Genomic DNA, 25546 nt, shown 5'->3' with positions numbered 1-25546 from the left:
GAGGGAAGAGGCAGCAATGGGCTGGAGTTGACAGCACAAGCCATGCGGTGTTCATGCTTTAGAAGTAATCACTTACAGTTTCATTTACCTTCATTTCTGCTGAGCTCGATGTCAGCGAACAAGCCGATCTTGATGATCTGCCAGAGAAGCCCAAGGACCAGGTGGGGCTTCCCTTCCCTCAAGTCCTCTGCACCAATATTGACAACATGACACCCAATGGCAGATGCAGAATTCAACGCCAGGTTCAGATTCTCCTGTGAACAGCACAGCAGAGTGAGACACAGCCAGGGGAGGTGCTGCTTTACCTTTCATCCAGCACCAGCACAGCAGAGATTTCCCCCTTGTCCTTGCTCCAACAGCGGCAGCTCAGAGGAAACACTCCCAGCTGCTCTCCAGCTGAAGTTTTAAAAGAGCTGTGGTAGCAGCAGGCTGAATCAGTAAGAACTGAACTAGGCAACAGGGTTCGATTTCAGCCGCTGGTATTTAGTTTCAGCCTCTGAGTTAGTCGCATCTAGTGGCATCAACAAGAATAAGGCCAGAGAAGCGTTACGTTATACGCATATGCACGCACAGGCATCCTCGCAAAAACAACCTGTCGTACTGGGAAATGATTCATAGATAGCCAACGCCAATAACCACACTGTTTTAAAAAGACAGCACTATATATAATCACCGCAGCAATATCAGGTGTGCACAGCATTTTAGCCATTTTACCCATTTTGTCATTAAGTTAGCATTTTTGTCTTTTGAACTGTACCCACAGCACTATCAATTATGCACAGTACAAAGCTGCATTAATAAGTAAATGCAAGCTATAAAACTCCCTCCTTTCCAGAGTTCCACAATAACGCCTTGAGCCACCATGCTGTTTCCATTCATTCTATCTGAATATGCATTTCAGCAAAAATACAAAAATGTATTATACCTGTATTATGAATGGTGTGAGTTTCTTCTTGTTAATTGCTCTTTCATCAATTGTGTCCGGAACAGAAAGATTGATCATTTTGCTGGTAGGAGGAAAAAACAATAATATTTGAACAACATTTAGTATTTAATCTCAATAAAATTCAATGCACTGTTACAATACTCACAACAGTATATTTCCTTTTGTCTGTTTTGTTTTTGTTGTTTTTTTGGTTTGTTTTTTTTTTTTTTTAAATCAAGGTTGTATAAATCAGAAGTTAATATTTACATTATCAAGAATGTATTTGTAACTAACAGCTAAGCCTGAAACCTTGAACATGTTACTGGCCACTACTGATCTCAGCTGGTGGAGCAAAAAGAGCACATGAATTATTCACAGTGCAGTCACTGAACTAGTGAAGACTCCTTGCTCTGTTGACATCCACTGCAGATTCTAGCAAGACAACACACTTCCTCCTATTGTAAAGGGGTACTGCTGCTGGCAAGAAAAAACTGCCCCCAAAAAAGCGCAAACACTTTGAGAGCTCAGTAGAGCATGTGAGCACAATAAATTTTTAGTCAACAGAAAACATGGCAAGTTTTTACTTTATATTATGAACTACTTCCTACTCAGTTCAGTCTTCACCTGAAGACCTGAATGACTTGAAAATGAGGAAATTTAAAACAAATCACAAGCTAACAAAAAAAAAAAAAAAGAAAGAAAGAAATTAAAGGCAACGGGCAGCTCACTAAACATCTTTTGCGTATTGATACAGAGTTACTGAAATTACAGGCTGATTCAGTTCTCCACTATATTAATTCACTTACATTTAAAAAACAAACCAAAAACACAAAACCAAAAGAAACCCCATAAATAGAAGGTGGTTGGTGTTCAGCAGCCCTGGATGCTTTCTGTTTTCAACATGCAGCAAAATAAGTTACTTTACTAACTTAGTGCAGCTATTATCAAAAACAACAAGAGGATTCCCAGGAAATCCATTTTTGGGTTAATTCATAAGGTCACCAACATTCCCATAGAGGTTACCGTCTGTCTAAACATCCATGAAAATGGGCTATTTAACACTCCCCTAAGCTACCTCGCATCAGGCTGAGTCTGCACCAGGACAACTTCTGCTCCCGCAAGGCACCTTCTCCCCTTCAGCAAACTCAGCCTCAAGCCCAAACAAAAACACTGGACAAAAATAGCAGCTTGCGAAGCTGGCATCAAAGCTGAAGCATCACACAATGACAATGAAAGCCTGGGCAACTGAGCCCCTTCTTATATGTGCAAAACATTATGCACACACACTAGTCACAAAACCAGCCTAAAACAGGATGACAATTCCCCTAACTACAGTTTTGGGACGTTATTTTTGTGGTTTGTTTTGTTTGTTTGTTTTTAAAATTCAGGAGCCATCATGACTTACCATAGCACAATCCCATCTCCCACAGCTTTGAACAGGTCATCTGTATTTGGGTTCATTGGAATAACGTGCCTACAGTCGGGATCATTTTCCAGGGCTTTGTTTATCCAGTTTACAAAGGCATATTTTTCTTCCTCTAAGATAACCAATTGTAAATTTAATACAGGCATTTTCATATCATAGCAAAGATTTTCCAAAACAATCAGTGTGCAATAGCCCAGGGAAAGCCCCACTATCACTAACACACTATTTTATTAGTCACACAAGGTTTAAAGAAATATGACTTTCATTTTGAATTACCAGAATATTCCTGTTATTTACTCGTTACTCAACAACTTCATTATATTCAAGTGTGACACAAGGACTTCATCAGCACAGTTAACAAAACAAATAAGCACACATTTAATTTACACACTGCTAATCTTGCATTACCCTCTAATTCTGTCCTGCTCTCACCTTGACATGAGATCATTCAGCTATCAGATAACAAAAGCACAGCGCATGGCAGGGCAGTAGAAATCTACTATTTTTGGCATATAGCCTCCACTCACTGAAGAGAGGAGCTGAAAGGCAGAGATACCTGAGTAGGAGTGCTGTGTCCCCTCGCTGGAGAGCTCCGAGGTCCCCCCGATTGCACAGATTCCTTCCTTCCTGTTAATTGCTTTTCTGAATGTTTTAGCAATATCGCTGCTTTTCACCTCTTGGAAAATCTACAATTTAAAGTGCTCTGTTAGACAAGAAAAACTTGTCTTCATAAAATGAAAGGACCACAGAAGCAGCTATTTCTTCTCAGCTTTAAAGCAAACTTTGTAGTAAAATCAGCAATTATGAAGAGTTCAGCAAAGGTGTAGTGGTATTAAACTTAACACAGATAGTGGGTAGAGAGTTGTCCCCCTCTCTCAAACACATTGCAAGTGCCTATTGAAACGGAAGCATTAGGCATGAAGTACCTTGCATACATTTACCTGTTCAAGTAGATTTCAAGAGACCATGAGAAAAAAACATGAAACCTTTGCAGTCTGAGAGCAGGTACACATGCAGCAGTTTCCGCAGGACCAAAGTTGAGAAAGCTGTTGTGCAATTTCAACCTTTCTCCATAAGCCAGGTGCTCGTGTGACTGTGACTTTAGTTAACACAGAAGATTTCATCCACAACCCAAGAAACAATTCTCTTTAAGTGTACAACAGTCAAATCTGCAATAATGTGTAACAACAAGCACTCCAGGTAAAGATTCCACCTCCTCCAACAGTAGGCTTGGGCTAACTGACAAAACATCCTCACGTTTGAGGGCAGAAGAGATGCTTTAGCACAGAAAGATTACACATGCCATTTGTGCAGGTTGTATGTTACTATTAATGGCTCTGAGGTCCTACAGAACTGAGCAACTATTAGAAAAAATGCATTCAATGGCTTGAAAGCCTACTGTAACTCCCTCAAAACTTAACCAAATTAGTTTCAACCACGCTGAAAACACAAATGACATGTATACAGGTTCTCTAAAACCCAGAAAAAGGCAATGAAACAGCACTGTAAAGCAGAACAAAGTGCTTCTGTTAAAAAGAGAGGAGGGTAAGCTGAGGTACCACTAAGTCACTTGGTCCCAACCACAAGTCAGCTCATGACATCCTCTGTACCATAAACCCCAGCAGAAGTGCTCAGAGTTAGAAAACAGCAACAGTTCTGTTTGTAAAAATCCTACAACTGACCATTGCTTCTACTGTATAGCTTAGTTGCCTGTAAGACATTTCATGTTTACTCGATCATTGGTATCATTCAAATCTGACAGAAGAGATTTATTTCTTCCTTCCTAGTGCAAAGTTAGTTATGGACCAGCTCAAACCAACAGTTGAAACATGCACCCAGCATGCAAGTGTACACAAACTGCAGACAAACTCCAACTTACTAGTTGACTCCGAACTCAAAAGTTCAGAGGGTCTGAAAACAATTAAGGATCAGAAGAAAGATAAATTAAGAAATATCAAGAAAAATAGTTGACATGAAAACAGCTCCCTCAATGTCCTGCACATACTTTTATTACTCTTTCAGCATTCAGTCAGAGTATAAAAAGGATGAAGGGATGGATATTGAACCAGTATCTCAGACGAAGCATTGTGCTTTTAAAAACAAATAAAAAAAAATTCTGACCTATTTCTACAGAAAAAGGCTGAAGGTTAGACCTATCCTCCAACTTCTATCTCCTTACTCCTTTTCTTCCCTTTTAAGGCAACAAACGGATCTGAATTTTTCTAGATCAGCATCTAGTACTAATCTCCAAGCATGTCTTGAAATGCCCTCTCAAATCTTTAGCAAATACTTGTAGTCCCATTAAACTGAGAAAGGAAATTATACTGCTTCACTGGGAAAACAAGCATTCATCTATGTGCCTGGAAAAACTGAGTAGCTTCCAGTCAATACTGTAAGCTTGGAGAACTGGAAGTCTTTTTTCCAGTTGTCACCTCATGTGAAAATGGTCTTTCAGCCTCCAGTGAAGTTTTCATATAGGAAAAGCATGTGGATTCTTTTTGGTTTTTGTTTAAGAACCAACATATTTCCCCTCTGTCCAAATCTAAAGGCTGGCAGTGACAGCACAAAAGACTGGTCACATGCAGAGACCTGTATGAAGAACTGATTTTTTACATGGCAAGTCCTCAAAAGTGATCAGTTTGTAGAAAGGAAACTAGGATTAGGGTAAGTGACCGAGAAGCCAGGTTCAACCTCTTCTATCCCCTTCCTTAGCTTTGTCTAAAAGGGGTCCCCCCAGGCTGCTGGAAATTCAGAAATACCACTTACATAGACAAACTCTTCAAAACTAATCTTCCCATCTTTATTCTTGTCACTGTCGATCATGAGCTTCTGGATGATCTCTCTCACTTTGTACCCAGGGAGAGGCAGGTTGGCTTCCTTGAAGAGCTCGTGCAACTCATAGTCACAGATGAACCCGTTGCTGTTGAGGTCTGGAGAAGGGGCAGGAGAAGGTTTTAGAAATGTGCCAGTACCCTGACAGGACCATCCCCAGTCATCGGGGCAGAAACAAAGCCCCCATGCTCAAAAGTGCTTTATGGAGAGCAACTTGCATGCTGGGGACATCTACAAGACATGAAGGTACAGAGGAATCTCCCAGAGTGGCCCATCACAGCATACCTGTTTTGGGACCATATTGCACAGAGCATTCATCTTTGCTGAAAGCAAGATCTGCGCAGGACACGAACACACAGCAGGATGCCCACACCAAAAATACCAAGCCCAAGTAGTACACTATTCAATGGACACCACCAAGAATACACCAGGAATCAAAGGCATGCAGTAAATACACACAGCGCATCCTCAGACAGGGTCCCATCGCAAGCCAGATCTCTCCAGCTCTGGGCAACAGCAGTTTCAAAGCAGAGCTGACCAGGATGGCTCTCGGCACACACAACCAAGTCTGGTGTAGAAGTTTCACCAGAGAGCATCTGTGTTTTCATAAGTGATTTCCAGAGCGTTTCTTTTTACATCTAACTGCAGAGCTGGCTTTGCGTGTTAAAAATAGACGGTAATGAAACACAGCACTTCTTATTTTCTGAACTGAAAACACTAAGTCAGTTCTGCATTTGCATTTTTTTTATCATGTTGGTAATGATGTTATCCACTTATCACTGACAGAAAATTGCAGCTAGATATTTTAATGCTGCCCAAGAATGCTCTGCAAGGACATTTGCTCTGACAGTCAACCACCAAGCCACAGCAGTACTGCATGCTTAGTGAGACGCTGTCGCCTACTAGATTTGGGAAGAAAACAAGAATCTAGTGTGAATCTGGAGCTTTTCACATCAAGAGATCCCAACCCCTTTGGGGACATCATCACATCTATTGACTGCACAGGGCAAATCCAACAGCCCTAGCCTTTCTTCAGGCGAGTGAGGTTTTGCCTCCACCATGGACAGGCATGGGCTGGGTGCCTCCTTCCTCAGGCTAACCAGGATGAGCAGAGAGCGTGGTTCACAGCATGGCTGATACCCAGGCTTTGGCAGAGTTGGGTCCACGAGCAGCCAGAGCATTTGAAGCAGTCAGACAGCCCAGATTCATATCCCAAGACAAGCATAACCCTCCAGCATATTTGGAGAGACAGGGATTCAGGGTATGTTGTGTTGTTACCAGCTCAGTAGTGATGTTAAAATCCCTTTGCTGTAGGCAAGTGGTAGAGACAGCCCAGGGAAGTTAATTCAGTGCCTGAACTGCCATCTCTTCACCAGGGCTAGGGCCGTGGGGAGATACCAACCCTGGATTACTGCTGCTGGTGGGGAATACCTGGATGGACTGAGGAGGTAGAGATTTGGCAGTCTCCTATGATCATCATTCAACCACAGGCTCTGCAAAGTTGATACAGTGCCTGTACTGAAGACATCAGACGAGCCCTTTAAGGCTAAACAAGAGCAGTCTCTGCATTTAAGCCGCTGCGTTACCTTCTCCCCTACCGCCATAGCTCCTGGCACTGTGATGGTGCGCTGCCAAGTGCGGCTCACTACCACCAGCTGCCAAAACCACACTGTGCTGCAAGGCACCTGGCCCCACTCGGCTTTGCCCAGCCACTGTTCTGCCCATATCCCCCATGGGAGGATTTTTCTGCTATTTATAAGGCAGCAGCCTCTCCCTAAGGCCATAGAGTTAAATTCCACTCAAGCAGCAGCTTCTGCTGCCCAAACACCCTCGCAGACTTCAGGCGACTGCCAGCTCCCCAGGCTGCACAATGGAAGAGCTGCACCAGTCCCAGTATTTGATTTTGTTCAAGAGGGAATCCCACACCACAGTCACTGGGGTCAGTATTTATGCTTAAAGGGAGATACTTTCAAGAATAAAAGAAAACAATCAAGATAGCTCTAAAGTCCTTTTTTTTTTAGCAAATTTTAAAAGTCAATTTCCTTTTAATGAGGTGTCAGTGATGGTTTTTAGGTTTTATTTCACAGCAATGTTCCAGCAAGCAGCATGTCCTCACCACCACTCCAACCTTCCTTATTTTCCAGATCCATATGGGATTTTAAATTGGTTTTATAAGTTAGCAAGAAAGTGAAATTTGAATGCTTAATGGCAAACATCCAAAGTAACATAGAGCAAACCTGTACTCTCTTCTACACCCCAGTCCCTAGGTCTCAAACTAAAGAAGAGCATCAATTCCAGTGGATTAATAAATACATTAAACTACTTCATGAAATGTCAGTGTTTACAATAATGCTGATGAAATAAAGTGGTTTGGGCCAATGATTAATGATAGCAACAGGCTGCTGTCTGGCCTTCAATTTTAGAATTTCATTCCAAAAAAATATAAGCTTACAAAGGCAAGCTTTATTAAACGGTCCAGCCTGAGATGTCATCGGCAAACTATTTCCCCTCTAGATAAATCACAGCTTCTTCTGTAACAGTTTTCTTATTACTAAATCTAACTCCACAAAATATGCATCTTTTCCCTGCCTCACAGCCAGTGAAGAAAATCAGACAAGGGATTTGCTAATCTCCAGGGCCTACGGACCTGAAACAAAACTTTGCTTTCACCCTTAGCATGCCTACAGCCAACACCCATTGTTTTAGCCTGTGCTTAACTGAACCGACCACAATCCTTTGCCATGCTGCCAAATTAAGCAGGTAAATCCAGAAACACCTGTTCATCACTTCTTCCAATCAATCCACCTAAAAAACTAAGTTTTACATCTACCCAAATGTTAGTAAGCAAAGGTCAGAGAAAAATAAGACTTCAAAAAACATATTGTACCCTTGATAGGATCACAGGTGCGATTTCGATTCAGACTTAGTAAGGGTTTTCCTCTTCACATGTCGAGCTTAAGCATTCAAAAGTGTTTCTGAACCAGGCTTGCATGTGCCATGTCTGAGCCTATTCAGAAGTGAAATGGAAAAATACAATATATGGTATTTCATGAGGCAGAAGCCTGTTGGGTGAGACAGTAGGGAATCAAGCTCCAAAGTCCCCATCTCTAATACACTGGGGAGATGCATGGGTAAAAGGATGCTTAAAACTGTTTAGATCTCAGTTCTACATATGAAGCCCTGCATGTCTTTTAAGGGCACAATCTATTTCAAGGAATTAATCCCCAGCCTTGCATTTATATTGTTTTGCTTGCAAAACAGAAACCATAACTTAAAAACACTGATTGAACTGATTGCAACTGAGGAGTTAGCCCAGGCCATTGTCTGGTCCATCCACACTTGCTCAGCAGACCTCAATCTCAGCCTGAAAGCATCAAAACTGGCTGCAGGGCAGATATCAGGTATTTACTGCATTCTGAGTCAACATCTGCCCATTCTGAGGGTTTCATTCACCCTTGGCAAAGGAGCATCTTCCCAGTCCTCCCAATGTGCCTAGTTCAAAGAGGATTTTCCTCTGCTCCCTGAAAAAAAAATAAAAATTGGCAGCTCTGCAGCACGAAGAGACATCTGAAATGCACACTCAGATGTGAGCGCATGTGACTTAGGAGCATGGCACCAGAAAAGATGCTGCTCATCAGGAGGGGCTGCACACCAGTGGCTCTCAGCATCTGCATTGGGCTCAGACAGCCAGCACGTAATCAAGCGTGAAGGACACACACTGTTGAGTAATGTACCTTAACTGACTCAAAACCCTTGGGTCTCAGAACCTAAGTTCTTCCAACCCTTAACAACATCCCAAACATGCACCTGTAAGAGTTACTCTTCCATAGTATCCTGGGGAAAATAAAAATTAACCACTGATTTACGCCACAGATTAAAAGGGCATCTATGTCCCAGACACTTTGGAAGTGGGATTTACGAGCAAGACAGGTCTGTTGGTTCAACTGCAAGACCCCACACCAAGTTACTGGTTTTGCAGTAAAGATGCCCTCATTTCAAGTTTTAGCTTCTTGGCCACAGAAGGGCAGATTTAAATGTTAAAGCCTGGTGGATGTGCTAGCCTGTGGTTTTGGCTTGGTAGCAGAGTTGAGTAACCTTAACTAGTGATTGACTATGTGATAGAATATGGACCCATTCTTCTCTTCACATGTCAAAAAGCCTTTACCCCTGTAAACATGACAAATAGGCCTAAGAGCCCTATCCCACAGGGCAGCTGCTTCCCTTCCTCCTGTCTCTGTTCCCACTCTGGCAACACAGTCAAACATACAAAGTAGCAGCATTAAAAAAAGTAGTCATCTCTGCAGCACCAGCAAGTTCCATAATTATTTCCAGCATTACTGCAGGCCTGCCATATGGTGCCTTGCTGGATGTCCTGCAACAGGGACAGACTTTAGACGGAAGGTGGTCTAAAATCCCTAACAAAATCCGAAATGGTATTCAACAGCTGAAGATGTCAAAATAGAAGCTATCACAAATGAAACCCTTCAGCGTATGGCCCAGAATTACTAATGGAAGAAAGCAAAATCATTTTAACAGACAAGCTACAGCCTGGATCCACTACAATCTGCCTGACAGAAAGGAAACTACAGCACATCTGAAGTTTCCTATTTCTACTGAAAGACGCATGCATGCCAGCATACTAAACCTGGGAAAGGTCAGTGCAGTGATGTACGGCACCATCTTCTGCCCATATGCAGGTGGCGCAGCAAAGCCGCAATAAACAAACCCCAAAAGCTGCTTCAAGCTCTGGCTCAGCTTCCTCCAGACAAGTACTTAAAATAGCTTAAATAACAGGATGCAAGAGGGGAAAGTAACCCACATGTTTCCTTTTAAGGATATATGCTCAGCAGGACACACTCTAGCAGGATCACAGATCCCTACTTGTCTTAAGCTAACATTTCAGAGCATTGTTTTACCACCTTGCAGCAGCGAACAAAGTGTTCAGCTGGGTTACGATTTTTAAGTACTTTGTGTTTCCAGAAGAGATGCTTATCTCTGCTACCAGAAGCAGGGAGAAAGAAGACAAAAAAAACAGAGTAAGTTTGCAGATTCTGTTCTGCCATGCCTCCCCTGTGAAGTGCCACTCTTTGGCCAAGTGCCATACACACACCTGTTCTACAGAACAAATTCAGAGATCAGCTGAGATTTGGAGCAACCTGCTCTTCTCCCACTAACCTGTGGGTCATTCAAGGCCTAGACTGTTCTTATGCTTCACTTCATTACTTTTTTCAGATGTTAAAATGCTTCTTCCCCACTGCTATTTACCACTTGGACCACTTCCAATACAAATACCTGGCTGTAGGATGCTGGGAGCTACTTGTCTGAGCTGTAGCTGTCTTTAGTGCTAACCTTAAACCATGGTTTCTCACCCATGGACTGCTTCTAGTAAGTAGTAGGTAGTCTATGAGACTCTTGCCTTTTGCTGGCTGTCAGAGCAGCACACCAGCTGCATGGGAGAGAAGGATACCTTCAAGTGGCATGGAAGGCAAGTAGTGACAGAGCACATAGTAACACACCTCACTGCCTTCCAGCATCACCAAGATGTCTCAATCCAGTCCAGCTGCATATAGAAAAGCTGGTCAAACACACACCTTTAATGTCCCATAAACCTGCACATCCAGAGCAGCAATTCGCCCCATGCTAGAGTTAAAACAGGTCTCCAGGAAGCCCATGCAGACCCACATTGGAGTGGGGCACATCTTGGTGAGCAAAAACCACCCCATGAGACCCTTCCTCCTCCCCACATCTCCTTCCGATACCCTAGAAGCCAATCATGTTTCTCAGCTACATTCCAAGTCTTCCAGGTAGCTGGGAAAGAAAGGCTTCATTTTAAATAGCAGCCTTAGTCCAACTTTTCTTCACATTCACTAGAGATGGCATTAGAAGCTCCCAGTGAAAGTCAGCCACCCAGTTAGTGACCAGCTCTATATCCCAGGGCAAATATGGCTCCTTTAGGCAAGAATAAAAGGAATGAGAGCATTAAAGGCACTCCTGACATGCGTGTCCCACAGCAATGTTTGCAGGCCATACCACGCCTAAAGCACACAAAACAGAAGGCAGCTGAAAAGGACTAGCAGATCCCATCTCGGTGTGGGTATGTCCAAGCTAATTATTACATTTAAGTATCACATTAATTACCACATAATATCTAAGTTTTGACACTGCTTTTATAATTTGAAACCAAACAGGGTCCCACCTCCTGAGCAGGGTGAGCTGGTTTCCTAAAACAAACTTGCGTTTCTCCATGTTTCCAGTGCAAAGGCAGCCAGCCAACCTAATCTCAATAATTTCCCCACATGCTAATGACAAAAATCTACCACATTCCAGCCAGGTCAATCATTTTAATTTTATCCAAGGACAGAACTGGCTGCCTGCATCCCAGCCTTATTAAGGTTTGCACTCAGAGGCATATTAGGCAGCGAGAAGCATGATGGTCACTCATCTGCCTCTGTAGCAGCTCACTTCCACCTGCTGGAACAGTCTCGGGAAGAGGGAGCAGGAGAGAGAACTGTCTAAAATGCAGCTTGCTTCAAGTCCCAACAGGGAATACTGCTCGTTGAGAATCAGTTGTCTTTGAAATTCATATTTCTCTCTGAAGATTGCAAATTCAGAGCAAGTGAGAGTTTCAAGAGCCACCCTGCTCTAGAGGGCAGTTCACCTGATACAGATGTGAGGCAACTACCAATTTGTATCTATAACCAGTGCTCAAGTGATACCGATGTCCAGTTCGGAAAACTAAATCACTGGCTCTGATCACTTGTGCAACTTGTTCCCGGCCAGTGCCGGTCCCGGGTGTGGTTCCTCAGCTGCGTACGCTGACCTCAGTCCACGCTGCTGCAGTCCAGCTCCCATCCCACCCCTCCCTGGCATTTCTCTGATCCTCCAGTAAGCCATATCAGGAAACCAAACCAACAGAAAACAATTTTCTCCATGACGTCAGTTTTCTGCCCATTTCAGCTTCCCGAAGCAGCCTGCCAGAGGCTTCTGCAATGCCAGCGCAGGGGAAAGCTGGAAGGCAGGCAGAGCAGCTTGGGCTGTGCAACCCCTCGAGCACCACAGGCTGTTAGGGAGGTGAGAACCAGAGAAGAAACAGAGCCACCAGAGGACAATGCACGTGCACTGCAGCCGCAAAGCATTTTACTATCACCCCAAGTTGCTCCATAATTGGTCAGGTAAACAGACACTAATCAGGTTTTTCCCTACAAGCTCACCAAATGCAGTGCCTCAAATGCACCTGCACAAAACAGAAGCACAACACCTACATTTACCATCTGCACAGCTCAGCCAACCTGCCAAAATGAACATCATCAGACCCAAGCACTGTGCAAGCCCTGAAGTGCTGCCTGGGCCAAAGTAACACAATACCTGTTTGGATATTTCTGCTGCCATCAGGAACCACCAAAGCCCACCCTGGAGCAAGAGCGTAAGGCTGTCTGCCTCTGCTCACCAACAGCCAGACTGCCCATGTCCCTTCCTTTGTGGTCCTTGGCTAGAAGTGACAAGCCAGAAGCAACAAGGCTGCCAAGGGACTCCTTGGCACAGAGAAGATCACGAGAGCAGCAGACTGCACACATCCTGCTGGCACTGCTGCTCACAGGGGTGGGATAAATCCATTTCAAATTTACAGCAGACAGGAGCAAGGTGCCCTCCTCACTGTGACTTACCAACTTTGGCAAAGGCCTCCTTGAGTTCCTCCAGCTCATCTTTGGACATTTGCATGATGTTGGCCATTTCATGCATCTAGAGAGTACCTAAAGAGGGAAAGAGGACACTGTGAAACCAGGCTGCATTCAAATGCATGCAGTTTTGAACAGCAGTATAGCAATAATCAGTACCAAGGTCACTACAGTTCTTGAAGCCACATATATCTTTTCACTAAGAAAACAGATGTGTGAAAATCAGAAGATGGGAAATGCACTCCTTAACAAGTCAAAAATCCCATTAGCCTTGTTAATGTTTAGCTCTGTGTATTTATTTTATGGGCAATGCTGTTCTGCACACATTAAGATACCTGCTACCAGTGTGTTCTGTAGGTCAGAAAAACTCACATCTCCAGGGATTTTCCACAACTTTGAACAAAATCAGAATCCAGAGTTAAAATATTAATGCAAGACATACTGAATGCGCTCTGCCTGCCTGTCTCCCAAGAACACACAGCTACCAAACCCACATAATGATTCTGAACAGTAACTGAAAAAGGTCTTTTTGCACAAAGCAGCATAACTGATATTGTTTGCAAAAAGGAAACAGTCTGCTTTTCTACAAGAAAACTGTTTGAATAGACACCTGCCTATTTCCCCAGAGTCAGTCTCTCAGTAAATCATGTAAGCAACAGGCTGTTTGCACTGCCACTGACCCCCTCCACCCTCCTGAACAAGGCACAGCAGGAACACGCAAGCAAGTGCAGAACAGCAGGCATCAGCCACACTCAAACCCCCAGTATGCAGAAACTCCGCTTTGATCAGATCTGCTTGCTGTTTAAGAAACAGAGAGGATGAAGCATACAGTTCCTACACCCATCTGCTCTAATCCTCCTTTCCAAGCACTGATTAGATGCCACCCAGCCAGCCTGGACAGGATGTACCACCATAAGGATGGGAAAAGGCCAGTGTCCCATGTCCCATTCCCACGACATTCGTGACGGCAGCATCAGATGTCCTGCTGGCACTTTGGTCAATACGACCAAGCTATTGATGGAACAATGTAAAACAGGGCAATCCCTGTGCATGAACAAAAAGGTAGGCACCGATAGGCACATTCTAGCACACATGCTAGCTCTAGCTCAGGTTCTTTAAAAATGGGGATCTCAGCAGGCTCAGTGCAACTTCAAATGAGATTTGCATCCCAAGTTTTTCCAGCTCCCACTTTGTTAGCTACAGTCGCTGTAAGTTGAGAAATAAAAGGCTCCTCCTCTGCCTATGGGAACAGACACAGCTGCTGCCTCCTCTGTAAGCAAAAGGATGAGGGGTGAACTCAGGTTTACAGACTGTCAGAAGGCAGGATCCTGAACGGGCTGGCTCACTGCTCAAGCGAAGAGGTTCAGTTTCACAAACGCATGTGCTCTGATTAGCAAGCCTCTTTTGTCTGCTGCTCCCAGCTGCCTTCACAAGCACTTGTTAGCTTAAGAACACAAGTTTGCCTGTAGCAGTAAGTATTCATTTCTGTAACACTTCACTCAGTCTGGAAAGAACGAAGTTGTTAGAGATGAGAATAATGGGCAGGTGTGGCAGCCTGGGAAAGCAGCTCAGACAGGTGCTAGCAGAGAAAGTCAACAAGAAGTTGCATCACTACAGAGACATGAAGGAAAGCACAGACCCCACCTCCCAGCATCTGCAGAGCTGCCAGCGGACACAAGATGTTTAACAGTCCGTAAAAGCCACCAACAGCAAGACAGCCAACTTCATCATTGGGCTCGTACTGCAACAATGATGCAAAGCTGCATCGGACTGATGCAGGGGGGAAGCACCGTAGTAAATTTTTTATACTGTTTCACAGATTACCAGTCAGGCAAGTTGACCAAGGAAATGCTACCGTGCAGGTCCTTGCAAGATGCAGGAATGCTGTGTGCAGCGCTGCCCATCTTGCTGAATGCCAAGACTGACAGCTTGGGACCTATCCTGTTCCTGAAGCAGCCCCTTCCCTGCAGCGTTCCCACAGGTGCCCCTGCAGCCCGAGTCTCAGTGCCACCAAAACCTGGCTGTTATTTCCAGGGGATAAAGGAGTTGCTCAGCAAAGAAGTCAGCTCTGAGCAAGCTTGGTGCATGCTACGGGAGGTGGATTTCACAACTGGCAGCAACAGAACACCATCGTGAATGGAGATAGTTTTGGCTACACAAGCAGGTGGCATGAGCTGCCAGGCAGCAGACACCGAGCTACAAGACTAAAAATTCAGCCAACCCTCCTTCACAAGTTCTGCCTTCTTCCTAATCCTCATTTGCACCAATTCATTTTCAAACCATGAGGACTGCCCTTAAAAAAGGATTTCCAAAAGCATCATTATCTAGCCATGTCCTGGTTTCGGCTGGGATAGAGTTAATTTTCTTCCTAGTAGCAGGCGTAGTGCTGTGTTTTGGATTTAGTAGGAGAAGAATGTTGATAACACGCTGATGTTTTTAGTTGTTGCTGAGTACTGCTTATGCTAGTCAAGGACTTTTCAGCTTTCCATGCTCTGCCAGGTGCACAAGAAACTGGGAGGGGGCACAGCCAGAATAGGTGATCCAAACTGACCAAAGGGCTATTCCATACCATATGACATCATGCTCAGTATATAAACTGGGGGGGTTGGCCGGGAGGCTGCAATCGCTGCTCGGGATCTCTCTGGGTATCAGTCAGTGGGTGGTGAGCAATTGCATTGTGCATCACTTGCAGAAATGAGCGAGCGGCTGCGTGGTGCTTAGTTGCTGGCTAGGGCTAAACCACGACAAACCACTTCATTGGAATTTAATTTGCTGCTGACTAACATCTTTAACACCAAAACATGCAGCAAACACCACCATAAGCCGAGAGCTTTTAAAAAATCTGCTCTGTTTGACTTTATGAGTGAAATATCACACTCTGGATATGCTCTGCACTTGTTTGTGTGGGTCTTCACTTAAAAAAAACATTTCCCTTCCAGCCCTTTTGCTGTTCAGCTCAGTCAGTAGGTCTATAAAATACCTCTACCTCTCAGTTTTCATATTGCTTCTTCCTTCTCTGTTTCTCTGCTTGAGGAGAGGGAGAATTTGAACTAACAGAGAAAAAGCAGACAGCGACCTTGTTATAGCTGTCTGGGAAGGGGAAAGTATGTTATGATACAACAAAACAGTATATGAAAAGGCTAGTGGGCCACAAAGTTATAAGTTGACAGGGACTGCTAAGCTCCCAAAGCAATTTTACAGTTTCTTTGCAATGCAGAGGTATTACACCAACACTGGCACACTGAGCTGGGGGGCAGGGGAGCTTTTCAGTTTTTTCTTGAGTGAGGGTGGGTTTTTGTTTGCTTTTAGTAGTTGAGTCCAGGGCATTTGGAATTGTGTTTTTCATTCAGTTCCATTTTTAAACAAGAGGCTTTGTCTTCACGGACATAAAAAGACCTTTTATCACACTGGCATAGGGATCACACATCAGCTGCCTCACTCGAAGCCCTGTGGGGATGCAGCACCACACTGCACACACCTCACCACGTCACATTCACTTCTACCACGAGCAAAGTCTCTGCCAGGGCATGCAATGACAGCCAGAGACAAACTCACTTTTGAAGACCCATTTTAGAGGGAGAAAGAGAGAATGAGCGGAAAAGAGGAGACAGAAGTGAGCTAGTGATCCCACACCTATTTTACGCCCTGGTGACAGATGGTCCATCGGTCAATGCACTCAATGCACAAGTAAGCAGAGCATATAAGGAAGCAATTCCTGCTCCAGATCCCTTTTGCTCCTGCCTTCATCCCTCACCCCACAGAAGAAAAGCAAAGGCAGCTCCATAACACACAGATTCACAAAAGCAGCTTCACAGAAGAGAGTGGCTGGCATACAGTGCAGCCCATTTCTGTCCTCTGAACACTTTGTGCTGCAGATCAGGGTTGCTTTAAGTGCATCTCAGGTTTTCAAATATCAGAGAGGGGCTGTATAAAGTTTCTGCGCAAAAAGTTTTATAGCTTCTGAACAGACTGCAGTCACTGAATCAGGGTTAGTTTATTTGCTCTCCAGACAGAACTGCAATACAGGCAGGTCAAAGCTGCCCCAGCCCGTGTGTTTTAACAGCTGTAAGCCACCTGGAGACACCCCATTGCAGCGAGGACTGTCACCAGAGGGATGCCTGCACTGCAGTGCTCAGCACTTCCAGCACAAGTGCCAGAAGTCAGGACATTTGGGTGGATTAACTGCTCAGACAGCAACTTAAAAACACTCAAGCCCAGAGAAAGAGTCCCCAGGACTCTTCCCCAAGAGGGAAAGCCCTGGGAGCTGCATCCTTCACAGAGAATCAGTGGAAAATAGGGGGGAGCGTGGGGGGGGGGGGAAGAAGCATTCAGGCATTTGCACATCCCCTTGAAAGCTGGAGGACTAGTTCAGTTTTGACAGCACATGGCAACCAAATATTTCCTGACAGTTGGACACTTCCAACAGAAACAGAGCTGGAATTTGCTGCGGATCCAAATGGAAGAATTTGCTTTCTTAGCAGCTCTGCGTTAGCTTGAAAACCAAGCCACTCTGTCCCTCCCAGACCCACCCTGTTTTAATATCTCTACAACTGACTGATTAACAGCATCAATTTGTTTACTCAAATGGGCAAATGCAGAGACACATTAAAGCATCAACAAAAAGGTATTAACGTGTCCTTTTTCCATCCGATTAAAAAAAAAAAAAAGCGCCTAGGCCTACTCTAGAGCAGTGACTCACCCTGTACGTATTCCCCTTTTCAGAGGAACCTGTGGTTTTGCTGTTTTTTCATGACAAAGGCGCCAGACACGAGAAGACAAGTCAGTCAGCATTAGCTAATTAAAAATACTTCAAAACCCTCATGTCTCTAACCACTAACCCAGCACGTATCAATCTTGCTTTAGGAATAACAAGCCAGACAACCAGGCACTCGGTCCCCCCGCAACCCACAGCAAGCGCCAGAACCCCCGGGCTTGCAGCAGAGGGCACTGACACAGCGGCCTCACTAATTTGGAGGGAATCCTGGTGATTCAGCCGACATAGGATCCAGCCGCCAGGCTTCCTGTGGCTCACCCCATCCTCCTCTTCTTCCCTGTTTTGCAGGTAGGGCTGGGTCCTGCCAAGAGCCACATCAGAGAATGGGGCAGCTGTCCGCACTCCCCTGCTTCCCTTGCCCCACTCACATGCCCTCTGACTCCTTTTGCAAGATGTGTGAATCTTGATCACCACAAAGCCATTTCTAGCCCTCTGCTGCAAGGGCCTCTTGCCCACTGGCACCCAGGCCTGCCTCCACAGGGCCAGCAGCATGGTACCCATCCCGGCATGGCTGTGCAAGCTCCAGAGCTGCTGGGCCAGCCCAGGGCAGCCACTCTGCTCAGGGCAAAGCAGCGAGGGAAACAAGTCACTGGTAAGTGCTGAAAGCCTGAGTTTTCTTTGCATCCCTTCCCGGCTGAAAAGGATGCTGCAGAGATCTCCTGACACTGCAGGAACCCTCCTGTCTCCTCCACAGGCACCGGCCAGCCCTAGGCTCATGCTGCATTTGGAAACGCTTGCAGGCAGGACAGGGCACACGTACCCCCCCACACTCCATCATCAGGCACACTGAACAGCTCTGCTGGCTTTTTCTGGTCCAGTCCAAGCAAAGTCCTTGGGGTTTTGCAGACAACATCTTCAAGCTTGACAGCAACAGAAGGAAGCGAAAGCTTGTGGTGCGCAGATTTGGTCTGATGAGTCCTCCAAGATAAATACTTACGGATGCTTTGCGGGGAGACAGGGAAGTTTAGGGATTGATGGCCTGTAAATGAAAACCTATCATGCACTCCATCCTCTCCTGCTCATAATCAGTTTGTGTGTTTCAAACAACATTTTGTACATCAAATTCCTCCAAGACAGCACCCACTCCTTATGTGTGGTTATTAGCAAACACCAGGCTGCTGGAAGCACATAAACTTTTGTTTGGCCATTACCTTCCAGACAGTCACTGGTCAGAGGCACAGGCTGAAACCAGACCTTCGCCACACTTTTGTCTTTCCACATTGCAATAGGTGTCATCCTGATAAAAGCAGTAATTACTATTACTACCCCATCAGCAGAGACTGCACCACTGCAGTGTCTAACACCTTGCCAACAGCGCGATGCTGCTACATACCACTGTCCCCCAGAAATTACTTTGCTGCTGCTCTTTGCGCAAACATGGTACGTGTGCACGCAAAACACAGAGGTGTTCCTGTCACCTCAGCTGTTTCTCCAGCTTCCTAACACAACTACCTTTACACACAATACATCCAGTACACACAGAGTACGCACTTTGACTCGTCCATGCTGGTTGTGTAGCCCACCAGCTGTTACACAGCTGCTTGCTGCATCACAAGGAAAGGACACAGGACTGCAGATAGCAATTCCCACTGCACAGGCATTTTACAGCTCACTTCTTCCCAATCCCATATAGAGATTACATCCAGCTGCTGTTTTTGAAGCATCGCTACATCAGCAGAAGTCCCATTAGTGGGTTTTGCTTTATAGTCTTTCAAACACCTGAAACTGTCACGCTGGGAGAGACAGGCTCCCTGCTATGCTTATTTTCACCTGGGAGCAGGCTGTGAGACTTTGCTCCCATTGTTACACAACTCGTCGCTGCTGTGAGGGAAAAATCTGTCAAATCTGTCAAGAGCAAGGACATATGTCTTGAGTTAGTCACTGCACTTGGCTTGCCAGTGGCTCTCTCCAGATTTGGAGGCACGTGTCTATGGGGGTATCTACCTCTGGACACACACTTCCCTCCAGCAGGTCCAGGTTAAAAACCCAGTTTCTCCTAGCTAAACCTGGGTAGAACAATGCCAGAGATGTTTCTGAGCAGCGCTTGGGTAGATGCCCAGCAGGGATCTGGCCTGCACAGAGGCAGGGTCACTGCAGTGGTATCAGAACAACAGCAGCAAACCAGTTTTCCTATGCCTTCTGCTTAGACTTTAACCACTGCCCCAACATCTGTGGACAGCCTGGACAACCTGATCCTTCACTTTTTGCATCCTGGTCAAAGTGTTTTCTCTCCCTTCAAGACAGAAACAGATTCACTAGTTTCAATCATCTTAAATCCTTATTAAAAACAACTGCTGACCCATCAGCCAATTCACATGCTTCACTCCCCTGCACAGCCAAGGAGGCTTTCGGAGGTGCAGCCAGGCCTGGGTAAGAGTCAACATGTTCAGCACCCTGACCCAGAACCAAGCTGTAGCCAGTACCCACAGAAAATGCCAGATCAGCATCAAACCCGCTCACAGCATCAAACAGGAATCAGCCCCTTGCTAAAAGCGCAGGAAAGCCATGTCCTTCAGGGCAGCATCCAGAATACTGAAAGCTGGGGATACGACACAGAAATTTGTAGCGATTTGAGTACACAAATCCCTCTGTCTTGCAGATACAGAAAACAGAAAGATAGCAAGCAGCTGAGAATGCTCGGCCACATGATATCAAATTGACCAAAGGCTGGACAGGAACAGAAGTCAGAGTAACACAAATGCCTCCACTCCAGCTCCACATGGCAGGGGGGGCGCAGGAAAAAAGTTTTCCCAGTCCTCAGTGCAGTCCCCCCAAACACACCCCCATCCAGCCCTGAAGGACTATGAGCCAGAGCTGCCTCTAATGCACATTAAGGGGTGACATGCAATCCTGGAGTAGAGTAGATAGATGCTTGCTTACTCTCATGACCCAGCATTTACTATGAGGAGGCTGAACCAACAGAAACATAAAACTGATTTGGGACTCAAATGGAAGGGAGAAGCACAGAAAGCTTTCTGCACACCTACACTCTTCTCTGAAGGCTCCTGATGTGGAAGGCCAGGACCAAGTGGATTGCATGGATGGTCAAAGCAGGGGCAGTGCTGACTTTATAGAAGGAGAGCAGCTGCTTGCTAGATCTTGCAGCTGCACTTGCACACACCCATCACACTGCAGACTCACAGCCACAGCATACTGACTGCCTGGGTGCTACAACTCTATTACATGTATCTACAGAGTACTTATAATCTGCAGGGTATAAGCAGAAACCAGATAAAATACTGCTCGAGGCACCAATGAATCAGTCCTTAAGAGCATCTTTGCCAAATACTTCTCCTAAACATTGCATTTTGGCCTACCTCTGGTTTTAGCAGAGCAACTACTCCAGGATTAGAGGACATTTGAGATCATAACCCAGTAGATTGGTTTAACTCACTTTTGAATTTCAATAGATTGTTCACATCAGTGGAAACAGAACAGCAATACTAATTACTACAACATGAAACAGGTGGTCCTTTCAAGACCCCTCAGGAAAGGAAGAGCTGAACACTCATCCTGCCTGGAACTTGCAAAAGCGAATAACATTCAGAGCTAATTTAAACCTAAGTGCAAGAGGGTAAAAGGGAGGGGGTGGTGGGGGTCAGATGTCAGCTAATGGACTGAGACTCAGAAGGCTTAATTTAAATTCCTGGCTCAGGCACAGAAAAGTCATGCTAGCTTCTCAGGAAATTCTTACGCTGATAGTAATTCTTATTCATGCATAGTCCCCCAAATAAAGAGCAGCATTAAACACTTCCTTCTGCTTATTCTGTATCTTAACCATAAATGACTTCAAGAAAGGACCCACCTCTTACTGCCCATCGCAAAACTCAGCATAAGGCATCCTTCATTTTATGACTGGACTCTCAGAGCAATGGTTGGAAAGCCAATGGGTTCCCTGCCTGCATAAGCAAGGAGGGATGAGGATCAGCAAGGAGGCTGGATCAGTGCTAATTTCCTTCCCCAGAAGTGATTGGGACCTGCTTGCTGAGACCTGCAGGTTACCCTCAACATTCTTTAAGCATGTGTCTCTCGATTTCCCAATATTCAGCCCAAAAGGAGCCCAGTTCCTTATGAGGGTGAGCTGCAGACCTCAGCCTGTGCCCTGGCCCCCAGCAGCTGGATAAAGCCTTTCAAAGGCTGAAGAGAGTCGAGGCCACACAGCCCAGACCCACCTCCATCCCCCCAGCACCTCCAGCCTCTGCTCTCAGGTAGTGCCTTTGCTTGGCAGGTGACTGACTGATATTCAATATGCCATGATAAAGCAAGAAGCATTACTCAGTCTGTTAAACTCCCCTCCCGCCCAGGCAGGGGAATCAACCTGATCCCTAAATTAAATCAGAGTACAGTCACTGCTTATTCAATGCCAGCAAACAAGCTCCTGCAAGCCAAACACTCAGCATGATAGTGCCGATCCTCGGTGAGCTGGACGATAGGGAGTTTCAGCAATTAATTTTGGGAGGATGGGTTTTGTACAACCTTTTAGAAGGTACAGCTGCAGTCCAGCAATTTTGCAGACTGTTTTATCAGTTTGAAGATAAACAGAGCTGTCCTGAAATGGCACAGCCAGGGCTCAAATCCCAGCAGTCTGGTGACTGCTGCCCAGATGATAAACATCCAGAGAAGTGTGTCAATGAATGTTTTCTTAAATAAGAAACAAAACACTAGAAACTACAAACCATACTCTATGCATTGGAATTATGTTTCAAAAGTCTCTTAAAACCCAGGAATTTCAGTAACTGATCTTTTACTAGAAAGAGCCACTGGTAAAAGAAGAAAAACCTTTTTCCATCCGTCCCCCACTCCCTGTAATCTTGTTTAGAAAGCACTTGGGAAAAAGGGGAAGAAGTCAAAATAACTTAATTCAGAGCAAGAAAGCAACACCAGACTGCAATAAATCAGTGTCACTGCATAGCTATCCTAGCAGCTTTTGGAAGCAGAAAAAAACCCTGTAAATTCAACACTTATTTTCTCTGGAGAAGATGGTACAGATCCTATCTACCCTTAACACAAGCAGAAACATTATTCTCAAAGATTAATGTGAAACAGCTAGAAGAGCAGGAGAGCTGCTGTCTTTGCCTCCCAGGAGACTGCTGTGAGAGTGAAATCATGTTTACTCTGACAGCAGGGTGTTCCCCGCACTTCCCTATAACTTAACTTGCTACAGGGAGGAGTGACGGGAGCAAAAGGTAGCAGTTGCCAGTCCAGGATCAGGCAAGCTCTACTCTGACTCTTGGATTTTGGATAAGCATAAATAATCTCTGCAAAAGGCACCCTAATTAGCAGGTTTCGAGGCCGGGCAGGATCTCCAAGATGCATCCAGCAGTCCTGGAGCTGAGCACTGACTTCTCGTTGGGTCCCTTCAAGCTGCTTTGCCTCCTCCTCCCTCAGTTTAGCAGCTCAGCCAGTGCCCGATACCCCTAGGACAGATGTAATGGTTAAAGAGATGTGTGTGCTGCAAACAGCACACAACCGCATCACTAGTCCAAATTTCAGGAGGGTGTGAGAGTCCTCCAGCTGTGGAAATCACTCTTTACAGCCAGATGTTTTGCAGAATAAATGCAGGGTAAGAGTAAAATACAACTAAGCAAAACCTCAGAGCAACACATTCAGTATAAATAAAATCAGGACATGAAGCAGCTACACTAGATGTGTTTTGCAGGTTTTCAGACATGTTAAGTCTAAGTTTTTCAGCACAAAATATTCAGTATTTCAGTCCAATACTTAAAAGTACTTAATACACAAGTGTTCTAGCCAGTAGCGACTGCTAAAGCATTTGGAGAGGGTCTACGCCAGCTTCCAGCATCATACATAGCCAGCCTTCACCAGAAAGCATAGCAAACAAGATAAACTCCTCAGTTTGCAAACAAACTCCTACCAGACTGTGATGCCACATGTCATTCCCACCGGAACAGTAAAGCAGCACTCAAAGCCCAGCCTCTCCAGGCGAAAGACCCCAAAAAGTTAGGTAGCCACCACAGCCAGCAGCCTACAGCCATTTCCCAAAAGTACTCAGAGCTCCTCACACTTTCTGCAAGGCAAATGTTTAAATATTTAACACTTCTAACATGCAAGTTTAAGCAGTTCTGCTTTTTAAAAGCCTGCTGCAGACTGAGATGGGGAAAGACATGCTCCAGACTGAGATTTCTGGGAAGGCACACCCTCAGTTCTCACTTGAAAAATTACATACTCGGTGATGCAAAGTCAGTCACAGCACTTGCTGCTGCTCTGTTTGTACGCACTGCTCAGTCAGGTGCACAGATAAATTCCAAATTTAACACGCATTAAAACCCGAAAATAATCTTTTTGTTCTGCCTAGGGCTATCTTCCTTTATCTACTACAGCATTAGGAATCACTCGACATTTTGCAGAGAAAATAAAAGCAAAACAAGTCCTTGCAGGGTAGTGTCTGGCATGTGCTTGCATCCATGCAGCCAGCCAGAACCCTGAGCAGCAGCCAGCAGCACGAGCGGCATCTGAACATCAGCCTGCAGCAGGAGACACCTTACCTTTCCTCCTCTCCCAGGGAAGGCAAATCGCTCCCTCGCCCGGCCCGAGCGCTGAAGCATCTCCCACGCCCACAGCATGGATCTGGACAGCCAGCATTCCTCCCACTGTCCCCACGCAGCAAATGGGAGGTTGATTCCCGAGAGCCACGAAAGGGAGGGATGCGGTCGTGTCGCAAAAAGATGCATTAGATAAGGGACAGGCGGCTCGAAGCTTCTCATATATACGGAGCAGGGATGGGGGGATCCTCCCCAACAACTAGCTTTTGTTCTTTTACTGCTTGGCACTTGGGAACAGGGGGCAGTAAGACATAAAGCTTTTAGGTAAGCAAACATTTTTTTTCTTTTAATTTAAAAAAAAGAACTCTTTTACCTTTAATGTTTTAAATTAAATGCATTTTGTGTTGCTAGCTCTTGGCTCGTCCAGCCAAACAGTGACATGGAGCTTGTATTTTTTTTTTTATGTACTTATTTTATGGATGCCTTTAAAACAACCAGAAGCTCACAAACAGAGCAACAAGGATCAAGACCTATTCGGCCACAGTCCACACTGAAAGAAGATGCTCCCTGTTATTTCACCCCACAGTTCCTCAACAAAAAAAAAAAAAAAAAAAAAAAAAAAAAAAAAAAAAAAAAAAAAAAGTGGTCTGAATGGGTGGTAAATACAGAGTTCCAAGCTGGTCCATATAGTAATATATTGCATTATCTCAACAACTAATCCCTGTCTGGTCTAGAGGAAACATGGACAGACATCTGCTACCAACCAGGAAGACACAAGCAACAGAAACATCATGTTCTATGCTGTTGCTGATGCAAAGCACAGGAGCAGAATCAATCACCAAAAAGGCTAAGTGGGACCTCCAAACTATAATCACATTTCAGAAATTTCTATTCCTGTTAAGTCCATAATGTTTGAGACCTCCCACAACTAAAAGGAAAGGATGTCACTTACTAATAAACACAATACTTGAATTAGTGAAGAATTCGAAGAACCTGTGACTCTTCTAAAAATTAAAAATACTTGACCAATAGGATCATTGGGGTTTTTTGTTTCTTTTTAAAAATGAGATCAGACAGGAAAATGAGTCATCGCCTGGTCCCATTTCTTGTGCATCACCTGAAAATTTAGCTTCCAGCTGTAAAGTTTCAAAAGAGGTATTAAAAAAAAGAAACAAAACAAAAAAAAACCCAACCCCAAACCCACAACCTGCCAGCTTCCTCAAGATGGTAAATATAATGGAAACCAAAATAGAGGGTTTTGTGCCCAGAATTGCAGCTGCAATTTAAAAGGAAAGAAGCTGGCTTGAAAAACACTTCTGCACTCCACCAAGATCAAGTTGCATGCGCATCAGGAGGGGTTTAGGGCAGAGCAACTTTGACTCTGCTCCGACTTGCATCAGCGACCGGCTT

At 44.9% G+C, this 25546-nt stretch overlaps 1 protein-coding gene across 2 annotated transcripts in view; it reads right to left on the bottom strand.

Moving 5' to 3' along the window:
• The window catches only part of PLS3 (plastin 3), a 32180-nt gene extending 7993 nt beyond the window's left edge, over positions 1–24187 (bottom strand). For both annotated transcript variants that reach the window (XM_009488638.2, XM_009488639.2), the window contains exons 1-7: positions 24140–24187; positions 12848–12934; positions 5118–5281; positions 2908–3037; positions 2331–2463; positions 926–1007; positions 89–254 (exon numbers count right to left, since the gene is read on the bottom strand). In XM_009488638.2, coding sequence (XP_009486913.1) covers positions 89–254; positions 926–1007; positions 2331–2463; positions 2908–3037; positions 5118–5281; positions 12848–12923 — 751 coding nt within the window. In that variant the 5' untranslated portion in view covers positions 12924–12934; positions 24140–24187. The remainder of the gene's footprint in view (positions 1–88; positions 255–925; positions 1008–2330; positions 2464–2907; positions 3038–5117; positions 5282–12847; positions 12935–24139) is intronic.
• Between the last annotated feature and the right edge of the window lie 1359 nt (positions 24188–25546).

This window comes from Pelecanus crispus, chromosome 13 (assembly GCF_030463565.1).
Source record: "Pelecanus crispus isolate bPelCri1 chromosome 13, bPelCri1.pri, whole genome shotgun sequence".
Taxonomy (NCBI): domain Eukaryota; kingdom Metazoa; phylum Chordata; class Aves; order Pelecaniformes; family Pelecanidae; genus Pelecanus; species Pelecanus crispus.
This window is presented reverse-complemented; position numbering and strand designations above follow the sequence as displayed.